This window comes from Pristis pectinata, chromosome 7, assembly GCF_009764475.1.
Source record: "Pristis pectinata isolate sPriPec2 chromosome 7, sPriPec2.1.pri, whole genome shotgun sequence".
In the NCBI taxonomy this organism is placed as follows: Eukaryota; Metazoa; Chordata; class Chondrichthyes; order Rhinopristiformes; family Pristidae; genus Pristis; species Pristis pectinata.
Window position 1 is genome coordinate 58,594,548 of NC_067411.1, and position 18,745 is coordinate 58,613,292.

General features: G+C 40.3%; 1 protein-coding gene across 1 annotated transcript in view; it reads left to right on the forward strand.

Moving 5' to 3' along the window:
* The window catches only part of pax5 (paired box 5), a 189,736-nt gene that overhangs the window by 143,014 nt on the left and 27,977 nt on the right, over positions 1 to 18,745 (forward strand). Inside the window, 2 exon segments of the mRNA XM_052019516.1 lie at positions 10,813 to 10,850; positions 10,852 to 10,915. Of these exon segments, the coding sequence (XP_051875476.1) occupies positions 10,813 to 10,850; positions 10,852 to 10,915 (102 nt within the window).

The following is an 18,745-nucleotide window of genomic DNA, read 5'->3' on the forward strand; positions in this document are numbered from 1 at the left end:
GTGAAGAGAGGAAGGGATGATTGTCAAAGGTTTGTCAGAAGAATAGCAGGATTCTGGGCTGGTTACGGTGGCCGATGAAAGGAGGGGCAAGGGAAAGGATTGAAGCAGGAGAATTTCAGCAATAAGCTTGCAATGTTTGGATAATCCAAATGTATTGAACATGGAGATTAAGGGAGTTTCAAAGGTTTGCAGCAGCAAAATGGGTTTTCCCCAAATTCCCCATCAGTGGTGAGAATAGGCTCCTGGTCATATTTCATTTCATCTACTGACAGTGCAAACCTTTGGCAAGAAAGGAAGTGACTATGGTAGCAGATGAAAAGTGAATGCTTTTCAGTCAATCTCCTGGAACATGTTCTCATTAGTAAATTACTCAGCAGATTCAGAATGGTTCTATGCATTGTGAGTTCTGTTACTGACAGGGCATGATTAGATTCTGGTGGTTCTCAGAATGTAGATTATTGTCAGGTATTATATATTATCACCAATGATGCCTGAATTATCCACATTGCTGGTTACAGAAGAGAATGTGTCCCAATTAAAGAATTGAGTCAAGTCCTTAAAGCCTTTTCAACATGACAGGCAGTGTTAGAAAACTGGATCGGAAAATCTGTTCAGAAAGAAAGAATTAAAGCTCATAGAGAATCTTTTTAAAAAAAGCCATGTTGAAATAGCTACTGTTAAACTGGTTGAAACTGGTTTGAGTATTTATTGAATTTTATAATTTCATTTTACTTGGTGGTTCTGTGTAAATTTCAGTTCTAATGATGGGGAGTTAGGATGCATTGAAAAAGTGACAATTCCATGTGAACCAGATTCCACAGTTTCCAAAAGGCTCATGATCTATGGTGGAAGAATTTATTCAATTTGTGCCGAAAACAGGCACAAGGATTGGCAATCAAAAGGTTGATTTATGATAATTGGCAGAAAAAAAAAACAAGAGATGAGGAGTATTTTTTTGGTGCAGCAGATTGCTATGACCTTGAAAACATTCCCTGAAAATGTTATGGAAGCACATTCAAAAGTAATTCTCAGAAGGGAATTGGAAAGGTAACTACATTTATTTCCAATTGTTAAAAAAATAAAAAATATTATATTGCAATCAGGAAAGAGTAAGACAATGGGACGAATCAAAAAGCTCTTTGAGAGAAGTGGCACAGATACAATGGACTGATTTGTTTTCATCTGTGGCCTGAGTCCTAGCTCCCAAAAACAGGTGCTAAGGGGTCAAAATGTAAAAAATGTGGAACAGGAATTGAACACACCTAGAACCTATCTGTTTTACTGGCACTCGTCCAATGGCAGATGGGCTACCTGCTTAGGGAAGGCAGATTTCTATTTAAATATTATAATGAAACAGTCTGTCCATATTCTACTTTGAACAATAGGTGTCTGGGTTTCCCAGGCACTGGAAGACATAGCAACTGAAAGCAGGTGAGACGGGCTGAATTTATTTGTTGTATGCCTTTGCAGTGACGTGGGCCTTGGGGAATAGGAGTGCATACTCCAGGTTTCCCTGCCCCAACTATTTCTGTAGTGTGTGTATGTAAGAGTAACAACATTGCATGATATAGCTGATCATATATGTAACATTGTGCACTTGTGCGCAGTCTTAGAAGAACCATGTGTAAACCAAACACACACATCTGGCCTCTAGCATATTTCTCTGCATAATCTGAACATTATCCCAGTACAGAGTAAGAACCCGCAGTGGCATAAAAACCACAATTTCTTTAACCTGCTAGCCCTATAGTCACTATAGGTCTCCACAGTTGCTATGGAAACCCCTCCCCTAAACTGCTATTAGTTACACCAGACCACTGCCAGCATACCCCCCTTCTCCCTCTTGAAACTGGACCGCTCCTTCTCAACCCCCTGTGCTATATCTGCTTATTTTCATAGACTGCTTTTAGTACATCAGTCAGGTTGTGTCTGGGTGGGGACCAGACAGAAAGAAACATTGAAAAGAAGCTCTGTTTTGAAAAGAAACAGGATACTTGGAAAACTGTTTTTTTTGGGGGCAGATTGCCTCAAAACCCCCTTTGCCTCCATGAAATTCTCCTCCAGTCGTGCATAGGGACCATACTCCCGAAGATGACAGCTTGAGGCCTGATCAAAATTGAGCTGTTATCTTCATCTGTATTAAAAGTCAAATAGAGCTTGAAGAATTCTGTTGGGCCTGATGCTGAGCTAACCCACAGATCTAAACTGAACTTGTGAATACCTGTCATACTTGCTTGGTGAAAGGTTGAAGTGGCCTTAGAGCGTCCTGTTTGTCTAGTCTTTCATTTCATGATTTCTTTGGTAGTGTTCTCCTGGCCACTCATTTCTGCTAACTAAACAGGGACTCTTCCTTTGCCTGCCTTATTATGCAGCAGTCCAGCAGAGATGCCAGTAAGAAAGAGGCATCTCTCTTTATGTGCACTTGTTAGGGGTCCCAATTGCACAAGATTGTCCAGGAATATTCTGAACAACCCAGGAGAAAATGATAAGGGCATTAGAAAACTATTTGACCATTGTTTTCAATATCAATTAGTAATAACAATATTGGAAATAGGGGAAAAAGGCTGTTTGAACAGATGGGACTGTGGGAGGTGGAATTCATGTGATAAAACCTCTAAGAAAACCTTTCATAAGAATATGCAAGTCCTCACACTAGTTGGCCGGAAGGCCTAGCGAATAATTCCCAAACTCTTCTAGCTCAGTTATCCCAGGATCATTTGCAAAACTTTTTGCAATTTCCCGCTGCTATTTGGGGTCCTCTTTTTGCAACATTGTCCTATAGATTATTCCAGCATATTCAACAATAGCTTCATGTTTCCAGTATTAATGGATCTAATATATTCACAATTTTTAGGGCAAACTGATGTAAATGAGTTCATAAGTCCAGAGGAGACTTACATTCTCCTGGCTGTTGAAGACAATGCTCAGTTCTGGCCCCCAGCTCATTGAATGCACCACTCCATTTGAGAACCTCAGCCCAGTACTTGTGTTTGGTAAATGTGCTTAGTAAATTTAATTCTGCCTAACAAGTGGGAAGACTTGTGATATGTATTTAATTATAGTTTTGAGTGGAATTAATGACCATAGCCTGCCTGTGTGTGTGTGTGCCTGTATGACTGATGTCTTTTGTAAATAAGGTCATTTATCATGCACAGACAGAAGTAGTCATTTCCCCCCCTTAATATAAAAACAATTCATGATTTTTTAAAAAAATATTGGATTCCACCCCACTTCCCCCCCCCCCCCCACCCAAATAAACAAGATTCAGCTTCAGAATTGGCATCAGTAATTGTTGAAGAAGCCAGGTTACCAAGAAAACAAATAAATGGAAGATTAGGAAACAGTAAAATTAAATCTAATATTTCTTAGCTTTACTCTTTTATGTGCATGTCAATAAATGACATAGAAAGTATATCCCACTAACTGATCAGAATTTTACAAGTTATTTTAAATTGAGAATATTGTTCTAGGTATCCTTGACATAATTTTTGATCATAAGTATATGTATATTTTAATAAAACAGTTATGTGGCATCTCAGAGCAGTTTAAAATGTTTCACACCCAATCTATTTATACTTAATAAATGCTGCAGTAAATTTACATACAACGGTTTATATATTGGAAGGTCCCACAAACATCAAGTAAAATAATTACTATTAAATTGGTTTATGGTGGTATTAGTTGACTCCAGCAGAGCTCCCTTCTGTCCATTAATTAATCTCATTGGACCTTTAATTAACACTGAAATGGATTTACTATTTCCTCTAAAAGACAGCACATCCAACAATGATGCACTCCCTTTGCGCTGCACTGGAGCTTTAATCCAGGCATTTTCTAGCAATGAAGTGGGGCTTTAACCCAAACCATTGACTTGAAAGCTTGCGTGTTATCACAGGGTCAAGTTAACACTCACCTTCTTTTGGAAAATATGCTAAGCCGAAGTTCGTCCACATGTTCTGATAGATAATAAAAATGCATCACCAGTAATTGTAAAAGGTAAAGTATAGCCCAATATTAATTCCAAAAGCCAGTGGGTGGGATGGGATATGGGAGATACTGAAATGATTACCTCAGGTGGCCTGAGGCAGAAATCCATGTCTTTCAGGTACGTATTTCCATGAGTTTATTAAGATGCCATTAGTGAATTCTAGCTCAGAGGATCTTTGATATCAGATAGCATGCTGCTTTTTTCACATTATGTGATCATACAAGTTACCTCCTGTGATCAGTAACACTTATTCCATTCAGCTTCACTTACCTACTCAAACATAAAATAAATAACAGGCACACCAAGCTATTTGACATTGACGACTGTTTTACTCATGTTCTCAGAATGATCTTACTTTCTGCACAGCTGCCAGTGATAAGAAAGTTAACCCCACGTTCGTGCCTCTAACCCAGGGGACAGCTTGTTCTCCTTGCAAACTACTGCTTCTTAGCCTGACTCCAGTATCTGCTCTCAGTGCATATACCTCATCTCTACTATCCAGAGTGGTATCCCCTGGCCTCTCGCAAGATTGATCCCTGCTGAACTTGAAGAGTTGGTGCAGCAGCAGTGAGTGTTAGGCTGTCGGTCATTGTCTCCAGCATATTTGTTTAATTATTCTGTCTGAGTCTTAAGCCAGGCTAACGTTCATCCCTCAACTAACATCACTCAAACACAAGGAACTGACATCTGTCCCATATGCCACTTGGTTGCCTTGATACTGTGCTGTTTACCTCAATGATGCTTGTGGGATCTTGCAATGCCATGTTTCCCTTTCCTACCAGAGTGATTACACTTGGAAAAAAGTACCTCATAATGGTAAAGCAGTTTGAGATGTCCTGACGTTCTGAAAGTTACTATTTGTAGTGCAAGACCATTCATTATAATTCATGACCTTGTACCTTTAATCTACATCCTAATGCCCACGGGGACTTGCTGTTAAATCTTATTATGTAAGACAGACATGGAGATGTGAAAGATAGTGCAGAAATAATCATTAATATTATAAAATTGGCGGTGGAAGCGAAGTCACTGACAGCATTTAAGCACTTGAATCACCTAAGCATAGAAGGTGTTGGGCCAAGTGTTGGAAGATGCGATTAGTACATAAGGATGCTCACTGGTCAGCATGGGCATGGTGGGCCAAATGGCCTGTTCCATGTTGTATGAGTCTATGATTAAAAATTGGAGGAAATCCTTTACAGAACCCAAGAATTGATCAGAATTGATCATATGGAATAGGTAGAGGAGGCATGGTGATCCAGATCATAAGTTGCAGTTAATTCCTTATAATATGTGTTTGGTTGAGGACAGTCTGTGCTTGCATGTGATACACTCATGACTGAATAGCCAAAATAATGTTTGTTGTCTACGGTCGAACCTGAAGAATGACTTGAAAAAGCTGGGCTGAGCCCTGAACTATTTTCAGAAATGGTGACTGGGGAGAAAGTTGGAGGGGAAATTGAAAGGACAGTGAGACATTCGCCAATGTTGTTTGGACTTTTTTGAATGCTGTAATGGCTTTGGATTATTACCTCGGCTATGGTTTTGAGTCGGAAATATTGCAAAGATGAGTGGATTTATAGAATTCTAAGATGGCCTTGGTGCTAGACCAGTTAAATCTAACATGGTAGGCCAATAAAGCAAATTAAGCAGATGGAATACAAAATAAAACCAGAAAATGCTGTAAAATCTCAGGCTACATCTGTGAGAAGAGAAACAGAGTTAACATTTCAGGTCAAAGACTCTTTACCAGAACTGGGAGGGAGACAAAAGAAGCTTTTTAAACTGCAGGGAGCTGGGGAAGGGGGGAATGTCTCTGCTAGGGTAAAACCAAAGTGACCTTAAGGATAAGCTGTGAACAAGGTAACCTGGTGAATGAGTGAATGGGAGCAGTTATAGGGTGAGACCATAGACAGAAGAACATAGTTAAAATAATGTAGGACTTGTGAAGTACAGAGTAGGAGAACATGCCCAGCAGGTCAGGCTGGGCATGTCCTCCACTCCCAGAGGTAAAACAAAAGAAAAAGGGGACAAAAAAACAAACAAGCTGAGTCAATATCACAAATGGATGATTGATACAGACAGAAATATTTACCTGAAGTTGTAGAATTAACTTTTGAGTCCAGAAGGCTGCAACGTTCCCAGAAGGAAGATGAAGTGCTGTTCCTCAAGTGTGTGTTGGGCCTCATTGTAAGTGTATAGGGAGATCACAGACCAATAGTGAGAGTGGGAGTGGGGTGGAATGCAAGTGGTTAACCACATTGAGCTTTTTTATCATTGCATAGTTTGTCACATCACCTCAACATTATATTTATTATTAGCTGTTCAGCATTATTGCCTTAAGGAAACCTTTTCTGGTGCTTGTTCACTGCACTAGATATGATTGATTAATACTAAATGCTTTCCTTTCACTTGTATTATTTCTCTGCAATGACAGTAATCTGCTGGAATACTCATTATTATTCACCTCCTGTCTGGGTCATAACATCACTACTGTAATGTTTCTAGTTAATGTTAACTTCCCCCATCTTCAGCAGTTAATTCCAGGCAACTAGTTATGTGATCAATAATTGTGCCTACCCTATCAACATTTAATGTAAAGAGTTATTAGGTTTGCCCTCTCAGTCCTTGGGTCAGTCCCATTCTCACTACTGATTTCATTTAGAATCTGTAGTGCCATCCTGTGCAGATAATGTGCAGACCTCTTGTCAGAAAGAGTAATCTAGTCATCGAAAGCAGTCCAATTGAATGTATGTTAATGTTCTTTTATCCAACACTAATGAGATAATGTGTGAAGGAACTCAACATGAACACTGAAAGTGTGGAAGCAGCAGCAGAGCCGCTGAGTGCCTAAGCTTCTCCACATTGATGGAGAGTCCTGCTGAAGTCTTCATTGGAGCTCTCTCTGCTCAAACTATTTTTTTTCCCTTTTTGCTCTTGCCTGCCCACACATACAAGGTGAAAAGTTTCTCCCAGTCAGACTGTGCTCTGAGTTGTATCCACAATAAAAGCCCCTTTACATGGACAGGCCAGTAGTGTGACTCACAATTACAAGCACCTGAATGATAAGTTAATCAAACCCATTCAGTCCAAACCTTCATCATCTTTGCTTCTTTTTAAGCTGATGACTGGGAGTGGGGTTAAGGTCTATGTCTGTCACAACTCTGTGCAACCTTATTTATGTGAAAGTTTAGCTAGTGTCTGCAAGCTATTGGACAGGAAGGGCACCCACATTTTAGCTATGGTGATTATAATTAGGGACAATGTGTAATATATTTGTCCCTCTGGTAATGCTGAGGGCAATGATCTTGTATGCCCAGACAGAATTAACTCTCAGCCAACACCTTACTGAGTGGAGGAGCAAGCACGAGGGGCCAGATGGCCAACATCTGCCTGCATTTCTTACATTCTCATGGTGGGTGCATTCCGGGAATTTTCAAGTTCATGGACCATAGTTTTTAATTGATTCAAATGAATGAACAAGAAGTAATTGAATGATGCACTACAAAGGGAGGCCATTTACTCCGTAGTGCCCATGCCAGCTTTTTGCTGGACCCATCTATTTCATTCCACTCCAAGCACTCTCTTAACTGTTTATTTTTCAAATATTAATTTAACTTTCAGTTAGTGTATTCCAGATTGCACCACCTTGCTGGTTAAAAACAAGTTTCTTCATCTTTCTGCTGCTTTTTATGTGCTCTCTGGTTACCCAACTTCTTGCCTGAAGAAATTCTCCTTATTTACTCTGATGAATGTCATATGTTATGCCTGTAATTCCCCAAGATGCACTGTGTACAAGATCTGCTCCTGATTAACCATGTGAAAATCCCATTGTCAATGTGTAGAGACTAGCAATAGGAGCTGTGATTCATGTGGCACAGTGTCACTGTACAAGGTGTATTTATTCATTGAGCCATGTGAAGTAACCAAGGTGTTCAGTTTGGAACAGCAGATCCAAATCAGCAGATGTACTTACTACCTTTGTGAAAGAGGCAACAATATGTTGATTAACTGTGCTGTTGTCTCAGTATGAACATACCCACGAGAGGCATTTATCATCAGTGATGCATTTCCAGATATTCATTTGTTTCACTTTCTGCTTATATTTTATGAGGCTTTAACTGTTAGCACGAGTGAAGTTAGTTATTTTTTTGAATGTATTGAAGTATTGCTCAATGTGAAACAGAAGTGTGTATATATGTGTGTGTGTGTGTGTGTGTGTTACATACCACTGCCTTTGACCTGTAAGCCTGTGCAGAAGAACTATCTGTAAGGTACTGTAGATCAATTCTTTCCCCAGGAGTTCCTTTGCTTGCTTTTAACCCAATGAGTTAATCGGGTGGGATCAGTAAATGGCATTTGAAATTTGAGTCTGCAGAAGCATATTTCCTTGTGCCGATTGTCAGTGTCTGTTCCAATTTGTCTGTGCCATTCCTAAGCTGTCTCCTGTGAATTTCTGCTATGTTAAACCCTCTGAGGGCTTTGCAGAGAATCCTCGATTAAGCTGCCAAAAGAGGGCACAATTGAATTCTAGGGTCATAAGAATCAGTGCGTTAAGCTTTCTTCGAAGACAGTACAGGGCAAATTTTCTGTCTTTCTTTCATAATATGACAATGGGCATATACAACTAGTGATCAAACTCAAATTGATTTTAACTGAATGTTTGAACAGAATATGTTTTTGCTGCACTCAGTTACTTCTGAGAGGTTTAACCCTGCTAAGTGTTGCTCATTTAAGGGAAATTATGGCATTATTGCAGAGTAATCATTCTTTTTTACAGAAATTGGCTAAAGTTTTGGACTGGAAACCAAATGATGGGGCTCTTGCTGCTGGGAGTTCTTTTGTCAGTAAAGTGAATTATTTAATTTAAACAGTGGGATAAAATAGACCACCAACTACTTCAGTTCTAGCACCAGAAACAAGTTAAATCTAAAGAATTTCTTTACAAATATAGTTAATAATTGGCCCCAGTATTTATAAGCAACTAACAATGTGCTGGAGGAACTCAACGGGTCATGCAGCATCTGTGGGAGGAAACAATTTCTTTCCTCCAGCAGATTGTTGCTCCAGATTCCAGCAGCTGCAGTCTCTTGTATCTCCCAGTATTTATAAACTCTTTTAATTACAGATCACACTAGAATTGAGAGATTGGATCCTTATCATGGCAATACAAAGGACTAAGTGGAGAAATATTCTGATGCTGCATTAACAATCCAGTGATTAGCTTGTATTGCCCCAGTTAGCACATCATCAATAAACCTTGGCAAAGCTTCTAGCAACCCAGGCAATCATTACAACTCAGCACATTAGTAATTGCTTCACTTGCCATCTTATTAACTTGTTAAGTAGATTGTTCATTGTACTGTGTCCTGCAGATAATGCTTGTGTAAGATGGTGTCAATTGGACAAGTCAATGCCAAGTGCGGCAGTGAGATGCCAGCACAGGCCAAGTAAGAGCACTGCCTGAAACTCTCCTTCAGGTAAAACTGTACCCAAAGGGTGCTAGCTCCACTATTGTGTCCAGAGCCCCTAGTCTTCTTTAGGCTTTTGTGAAATAACTCGAAAAGCTGAAAATATTAGGAAAGGATAACACTTGTGGTGGCACGGTAGTGTAGCAGTTAGCATAACTCTATTACAGCGCCAGCAACCCAGGATCAATTCCCGCCAATCTCTGTAAGGAGTTTGTACGTTCTCCCCGTGACTGCGTGGGTTTCCTTCGGGTGCTCCAGTTTCCTCTCATGTTCCAAAGACGTACAGGTTAGGAGTTGTGGGCATGCTATATTGGCGCCAGAAGAGTTGGCTGCCCCCATTCTCAGTAACACAAAGAGACACATTTCACTGTGTGTTTCGATGTACATGTAACTGATAAATAAATATCTTATCTTATCTTAAGGTGTATCCATTCTTGAGAACAGGCTTCTTATCAGTGTCCTCCCTTCATAGTAACAGGCATCTTTGGGGTGCACACCATTTTATTGTAACAAACATCTTGAAAGTGTACCATTTTTTAACAGAAGCTGTCCGGGCAGATATTTCTTGAAAACAACAAATGTGAAAATGTGGTTTGCACATCTTTACACCAACAATTATCTTGAGTAAATTTCCCTTTCTAATAAAAATTAGACATCCCCCATTAACAACACAAATCTTGTGTGCACACCCTTCACTAAAATGAGTATTTTGAGTGTGTACTCCCTGATACAAACGGATGTCTTTCATATGTTCCCCTTGTAAACAGATGTTCTGGATGTGTATACCCCGAAAACAGCAGATATCTGGGGTGTGGACTCCACCAGAACAGACATGTCAAATATGTACCCCAACAATACATCAGATATTTCATGTGTACCTTTCATAATATTAGGTAGGTACAGCTTTGTAGCATTGGCTTGCTTGACTACTATTCATCTCTCTCTGATCTCACACTATACTTTTCATGTGTATTCTAGCATTATTGCCTCTGAATATTGTATTACAGTGTCCACTGATTTTATAGACTCTGTGTTCCTCTATCTAAAGTCTCACAATATCTGTTCAGTCTGTAGTCTCATTAATATTTCCTCAATTTGGCAACACAATGCCTGATATCCACTTTTCTATAGCAAGTATCTGATGTCAACCTCAATGAATGGCCAATGAATCATGGATGAACCTGCATTAAGGGATCACCTGGCTGGAGAGAGCACCAGATGATAAGTCCCAGGGGTGGTCATTATATGCACCTTCACAGTACACCTGATTTCAGTAGAAGCCACAGGCTTTTATGTCAGGATACATATTTAAGGCCATGACTTGGTCTCATACATCTTGCTTTGGTTTTCCAGGTCGCGATTTGGCCAGCACGACTCTTCCTGGTTACCCTCACACATGTGCCCCCTGCTGCACAGGGCAGTTACCCACCCCCAACACTGACAGGAATGGTGCCTGGTGAGTGTGAGAACCAGCATTTGGTGCAAAATGCTGGGTTTAGAGGGAACTTTCTGAACTGTTTCAGGTTCTGCATATTTCAGGGGAGACAAAGATCTCTGTTGCAGTCACTGGCTGAAAAAAAGCAGTGTGAGAAGGAGCTAAGACGCTGGGTCTCATTAACCTCTCTACAGTTAGACACTTCTCCACAGGGATAAAACACGTAGATACATCTCTAATATTTCTTCCTTCACTTAACTGTCAGAAATACTAATCTCCTGGGACGTTCAACATACTGCGACAGAAAAGGGTTTGGTGTTCAGGATAGTGATGTAGGTAGAAAATCTAGTCATTAAACAGGACTCAGAAGCCCAGCTGTCCTTTAAGAAGACCGGTAATTTGTTTTTAATGAAAACATGCATTTTATTTTTAAATGACCCTTAACAAATTAGTTTTCAGCATTATTTATAATGATGTGACTCAGACTTACATGAACAATAATAAGCTAAACATTGCCTTTTGCAACCACACAATTTTCCTCTATTGCCTTTCCAGCTAGGTGGGCTGCACTCCCCTTTTCCCTTTCTTATCTATCCAGTCTTAAATACTTATCTGTGTAATCACTGCAACTACTTATTTGTAACTCAGTAACATGGCCTTATTCTACCTCAGCTTTGTGTCTCCTCATCTGTGCCTTTGTTGATCTAGATAAGACATTTCAACACATTCCTCACATTCTGTAAATTTGAGGCTATGCAAAATTTGCCCTGGTATCATTCTCTTATCTCCCTTGCCCCTACTGACTTGCATTGGCTCCCAGTTAAGCAAAGCCTTAATTTTATTATAGTCATCCTTGACTCAAATTCTTTCATTACCTCGCTGACCCCTACCTCTGCAATTTCTTCCAGCCATTTGACCCTCTAAAATATCTGAAGGCCTCTTGAACATCTCCTATTTTAATTGCCCCAGCAATGGTGACTGTTCTGAGTTTCCAAGGCTCTCAGTTCTGGAATTGCCTCTGTAAGCCTTTCTACTTTGCTATTTACCATTTTTATTTTAATTTGCTTCCTAAAATCTCTTTGACCAAACTTTTAGCCATTTGGTCATTAAACAGGACTTAGAAGTTCAGCTGTCCTTTAAGCTGACTAATATACATTTTTAAAGTTAGCACGTGTTTTATTTTTAATATCTCCTTCCCTGGCTCGGTGACAAATTTTATTTGGTAATGCTTCTGTGAAGTAGTGGACTGACCAGCCTAGAAATTCCAATGCATGATGCCACGTTTTAATGCACTATCTGAAGTAATTTAAAAAAACTCAGTCACTGAATACAATCAGGTACCTTGTATATCAGTAGTGTCCCTTCTGAAATTAAATTCTGTTCCTCAGTGTACAGTATGTGACATGGCACACACTGGATATGAGCTGTGTCAACCAATGGCAATGATGCTTTTTTTGCCATCACTTGCAGGGTTGTATTGTTTGTGTGAGACACGTAAAGGACTCGGGGCTTAGATAATGGGAAATTTGAAGCTTGCTTCAACATAATTTAAAGGGACCAAGTCTATCTTGACCATATGGAAGGATCTGAGGTGTCAATGCTCTTGCAGGGAGATGCCATCTATAAGTTTTCATAGTCATTGATCACCTCCAAGCAAGCACATCCCTGCCCTTATTGCCATCATCCTCAGGCACCTCTGATCACTTCTCAGTCTTCATTCAATCATCACCCTAACATGCCCCTCCCTAAACCTACTAAATATCTCCCAAGCCCCTATTAATCCAGTTCCTGACATCCCTTCTGACAAGTTTCAAAACCAAAACCACCTTCCAATCTTTTCCCCAACCATCCTCCTCCAATCATCTCCAAAGCCAACACCTTCCTCTGATGATCTCACCAATCCACTCCCCCCAACTAACCCCAAAGTTGACACTCCCAATTGCCTCCAAATAAATGCCAAACCTCTCACCATTATCTCCACAGCCTGTGATACCTATCCGCCCTGATTTTCTCTATAGAGTTAGACAAACTTTCTGTCCTAACTTTCAACCCGCAGCTGTCTTCTCCCATTCCTATCCCACCCACTATTTACTTCCTCTGGAATCTCCATTAAACAAAATAGCAAGAGATCACTGGGGAAAGGCCTTCATTTATATTTCGTCATGCAAGACCACATTCTACCCTATACAATATTAGAATGTATAGTACTACTTTAATGTACATTTTTAGATCCATTATTGTTTCTTAGTGGCTATATTTTATTGATGTATGACCAGGGATTGAAGTCAAATGCTAAGTTTAAAATATAATTTTTGCTATTCGATAAACTGACAGTAGTGGTTAAGAACTGAAATCAAATCAAACAGTGGCTGGTGAGTATCTCGTGTTGCTTTTCTTCCTCAAACTCACATATTTTATTCATAACTAAAGGTTTCTTCATTGCTTAATTCATCTGTGTCTGCTTATGGGTGACAGGCTCCATTGCTCAGGGCTGATTCATCTTTCCAGCTGAGGAAGTTGTATAGTGGCTTAGGTGAGAGACCAATGTCTGAAATCGGTGGAGAACCAGATTCATTACAGCAAGCAGAAAATGAGCCTTCCTTTTTATAAATGTTGTACTTAATCAGATTTGTAGAATTTTAAATACAAGATACACTAGCAGCTTTAGAAAAATAGTGTAGCAGATTCCCCCTTTCTCCCCCACATCTATTCCTGTCCCTCCTTTTCCTTTTGCTTCTTTCTGTATAATTTACTCTTTCCTTACATCTTTCTGTATCTTGTTCTGCATGTCCTCCTTTCTCTTTGCCCCTAATTCTCTGTATTTCTTCCTTCCCTCTTTCCTTCATTCATCTCTTTCTTCTTCTCTTGTTATTTTTCTCTACCCTGTCTTTTCTCTCTCTCTCTCTCTCTCTCTCTCTCACACACATACACTTTCCTTTCTTTCTCTTTTACTGTCTGTCTCTCATTCACACATTCAAGCATTAGGTTGGGAAATACAAAATAGTTGTCTATAGAAAATAATAATCAACATACCAGAAAAAAGTTAGAAATGCTACAATTTTAGGATCGGATTTTATTCTTGAAATTTATCCCCAATATTATACTGTACCCCGGCAGAGCAGCCATGGTCCAGTGCCGATCATTTATAGTTGGTATTTTGCTTTTTTGTTTAAAAGGTGCTTTCAGTCAAAGACCCACATGCTAACACAGTGATTAAGCTCCATTAATTTCTTAGAAAACACACCTCTTGTACATGTTGAAATAGCATAATCCAAATGAAATAGATGTCTTGTTGCTTTTATTCATATTGCACAATTTATAATCCCTTCCCATTTAAAATGGAGGGATAAATTTGTTGCTAGGGAAGTCTTTGTTTGACTCTCTCTCTGCTTGCCTAGGTCTTATGTGGAAGCAGAATTTTCCTAGGCATTCTCCCTGCGGTATCAACTGGATGTATTTTGCCCATGGTGTTGAGTGCATTGTAGTGTTTCCCAGTAACTGTGATTCCCAGTAACTGCTCCCTGAGTGTGAGATTCCCCACGTTTGTGAAGTCCAAAGCCGCAAAAAAATGGAGGGACAAAGTGGTCATGATAAATTGGAAGCTCCTTTTAAAATGATGACAAATTTTCTTCTCTTTTTTTCTGCAACTGGAAAAATAAATCAGGGCAGAACAAAAGGGCATTCGATTTGCTGTGAGTCTGCCTCACAGTGCTGGCCAAGAACCATTTCATTCATGTTTACAAATGCCCCCTATCTGCCTCTTTAGCTAAAGTGATCATGCCAAATAAAGCATCCCTGAAAATCTCCTCTTAAGGCGGGAAAAACACTACAACCAATGACAACTGATATAACATAAGGGTTCCTCAAAACAGTATTGAATTGTTTTAGAAATTTCTGTGCATTTGTAATAATAAAATTACCATAATTTGCTCATTAACGTAACCAAATCAGTCAAGCATTTTTCAAGCATTGCAAGACTCGCTCACTGCCACAGTCTGCTGGCAAGTTAAGCAATGTGAAAATTAACATGCAAATATTTCCATTCTACAGTTGAGCTGTCAATTCTACCCTTGCCAGCCTTTGAATTGAAATTCCTGTTGGTAGAGGCTCCTCCATTTTCCACCTTGAAGTACATACATCCATAAGACGCATCTTGGGGCATGAAGTGAAAGACTGTTTGTCTAGTTTCCTTCAATAAGTCAGTCACATCAACTTGTATTAAAGTATTGCTGTTTGTTGGGTGGTGAAGATGGGTGGGTGGAACCTCTGAACTCCTGAACTAAACTTTCCTTGGTTTAATTAAGGTGGATTTAGGAAAAGTAGACTGGTCATTGACCAGCACTGCAGGGCAAGGAGGAGAGCCTTAGTACAGAAGAGTTCCTGTGGCCAGTTTTATTTTCTTTATAATTTAACAGTTTTGGTGTAATGGTGCCGGAAAATTACAACCTGGGTTTACATTCAGTGAAATAAATAACCTATGTGAGTATAGCAAGGCAGTGTAAGTCTTCAAAAGGATGTTCCCCTTTAAGCCAGGATTTTATTTTGTTATAAAGATGGGAAAATTTGGGAGAATTTTGGGAATGCAGAACATGAATTAAAACACCAATCTGCTCTAACTGCTGTAACTAGTAGCTGTTAAAAGATGGTTCATTATAGAACATTATTTTAAAACCTCTATTTTTGTTCACTTATTAAGTGAAAATGTTCAGGTCAACAGCATGTGCAAAACAGACTGTGTTGGCCTGAGTTAGGGCAGCAAAATAAAAGAAGCTATTGACAGAAAAAGATGCCCAGAAATTGTAATGGACCACTAAAGGCGTACGGTATGGTTGTAGCACAGAAGACCATTAAAGTGGGCCTGATATTACAGACCTGAGTAAAGCTTGCAGCCAGCCAGCTTAGGGACTCAGCAACTGATGGAAGGGGGTGAACCTGGAAGTTCAGGGTGTCAACGATTGGGGAGTTTGAGGAGGGCTTTTACAATTGGGGGTTTGGTAAATCAGGCATTTGGGCAGATTAGGCCCATATGCAAATAGGGTTTGGGAATAAGATCAGTGGGCAACGAGGACTGGTACGTAGGTGCCACGGGAAGTGGGATTTATTAGTCCAAAGGATGGACAGTAAGGATTTGCCTTATTTCAAAACAGCAGCGAAGGCATGGTTGTTCAGAGAGTGACCAGTGGCAGTCATTCCTTGGGATAAATGGTCTAATTCTCCTAGAAATACTTTAAACATGTATATCAGACTGGGAACTTTCCAATTGCTTGGAAGTGGTCACTATCCTGTTTCACTTTGGGGAAAAGTCCATCTGCAATTGTGTGGTGCTGAAATAAACATTGCTGCTCAATGGAACTTCTTGCCAGGTGAAATAACCTGGGTAACAAGAGTGTCACAACTACCTAAAAAAAAAACAGATTATAATGTGAAACTCTCCAAAAGTTGTTGCATGTAATTTAAACCTAATCAACTAGTTAACTTTCATTTAAAGTAGCAGGATACAAAATCAGGCATCTGTTAATATAGCCTCCATGTGATAAACAAACACCTTCCCAGAGAACCTCTCATCCTTTAGACCTTTCAAAGGCAGCTCCTGCATGGGAACAGTGTTGCCGCCAAGTCATTACACCATTCTGACTAGGACATGCCCTTCCTTCCTTTATCATCACTGGATCAATATCCTCATATTCTCACCCAGTCTCGAAAAGGTAGTCCTCCTGAACCTTTTAGAACCAATAGATGCCTTGCTAGCAACCCGCATTTTTGAAAATAGTTGTGGTTGAAGATCAGTCATTCCAGTCCCAGAATAGCACTGCAGGAATTCCTCAGTGTAGTGACCTAGGAACAGTAATCTTCAGGTCCTTCATCAATGACATTCCTTTCATCATAAGGCCAGAAGCAGAGATGTTTATTGATGATTGTATTATGTTCCATTTCATTTGCAACCCCTCAGCAAGTGAAACAGGCTGTACCAACATGCAGTAAGACCTAAATATTCAGGCATGGGCTGATAAGTGGCAAGCAACATTCATGCCACAAAAGTCCCGGTCAATAACCATCTCCATAAAAGAAAATATTATTGGTAACCTTTGATATACAGTGACATTACCATTGTGTCCACCACCATTAACATCAGAAATTCAACTAATTGAGTGCCAAAGATAATGGCAGTAGGAATGCATCTTTTGGTTAAAATTGAATGCAGAAGGGCTTCAAGAACATAGACTACTTGACAATTATAGGGAAATCTGCCTTTGATTTCCAATTAGCATGCTGTATTTGGAAGGGACAATTGTTCTGGCTGTCCATTCAGGAAGAAGGAGATGTGAACCTATAGCACTAGTGCCTATTAGCAGGGGCCTCCTCTCCGCAATTCTTATTAGATTTACAATTAATGAATTGAATTCTGGGAAAGTTGAACTATCAGAGTGTTGCATCTATAAAAGCAGCCATGCTCTCTGCAACATAATCATTCAGTGTGAAATGTAAAGATTGACACTGGTGTACTTTGGGAGTTGTACTCTGGAAGCATGGAATTTATAGAGAGACACACTCGCGCATTCTGGGAGCTGTGGTCATCAGTGTGACATCCAGTGTGTGACACTGGTGTACAATGGGAGTTGTGCTCCAACAATGTGACATAGATAGAGTTGTGTTCTGTAGAGTGACATCTATCAGTTGTGTCCTGTCAGAGTGATATCTGCAGATTGTCACTGGCATATCCTGGGGGTTTAGTGCTTTGAAGAGCCTATTTTCAGGCAATGAGGAGGCAGGCAATCCAAGCTGAAGCATGTAAAATTTCAGGCCTCAGGCTGTGATGAACCAAAAATCTCTTAGAGATTTTCTTTTAAATGCAATAACTGAGTTTAGAATTTATCCAGCATTTGCTGAGCCTGCTTGTTAAGAAAACACATCATAGCACACGAGTGAGGATTCTTTGTTGGCAGGAGTCAGAATGTGAATAACATACTTCTGCATTGGGTCACTTGGTGCCTTTCTTACAAACTAATATTTTATCATTATTAAGCTGGATAGGGCAATGAGGCGCAGAGGTGAATTGAGTGCTGTTTTGCTCTTGGTCTCCCACATCTGGGATCCTCGGAAGCCGCGTTGCTCCTGGTGTCCCAGAGCTGGGGTGTGTTGTACGTTGCATTCTTCACAATCTCCTGAGTTGGGGTGTGTTGGATGCTGCATTGTTTCCAGTTTCCTGGAGCTGGGGTAGGTTGGAAGCTGCATTGTTCCTGGTCTCCTGAAGCTGGCATGTGTTGGAAACTGCATTGTTCCTGATCTCCTGGAGCTGAGGTGTGTTGGAAGATGTATTATTCCTGCTCTCCTGGTGTTGGGGTGTGTTGGATGCTGAGGTGTTCCTGGTCTGGTATTGGGGGCTACTTGGCAGTTTCCTTCTCTTGCAGGTTCCTGGCTGGGGCTTCCTTTTTCCCTCCTTTCCGTCCCCTTCATTTTGATGCTTCTTACGTCTGCAGCATCAACCAGCCTGTGAGCTTTCGTCCCCAGACGAGAAGCTGCTGCAGTTTTCCTCTCATCTTGCAACTGTGAAAGGTCACTTTGCTTTTGGGAGCACCTTCTGCATTTTTTTCCGTCTTCACCATTTGCCATTTCCCCGCTTGTTCCTCTGTGACCTTTCTTCCATTGACTCGGTCTCTTGGGGAAGAGGTCGGGACTGACAGCTGGTCTTGGCAGCTTGACGTGTCCGGACTTTCACTGGGCACATTCTCAGCTGGAGCCTCAGTGGGGGGAGGGGAGGTGTTCTCCTTCCTGTTCCCTCTCTTGTTGCCTGTGTTTAGCCAGAAGAATGTTTGGGGCAAGCCCTGTAGAGGTGACCTGCCTCCCCACACA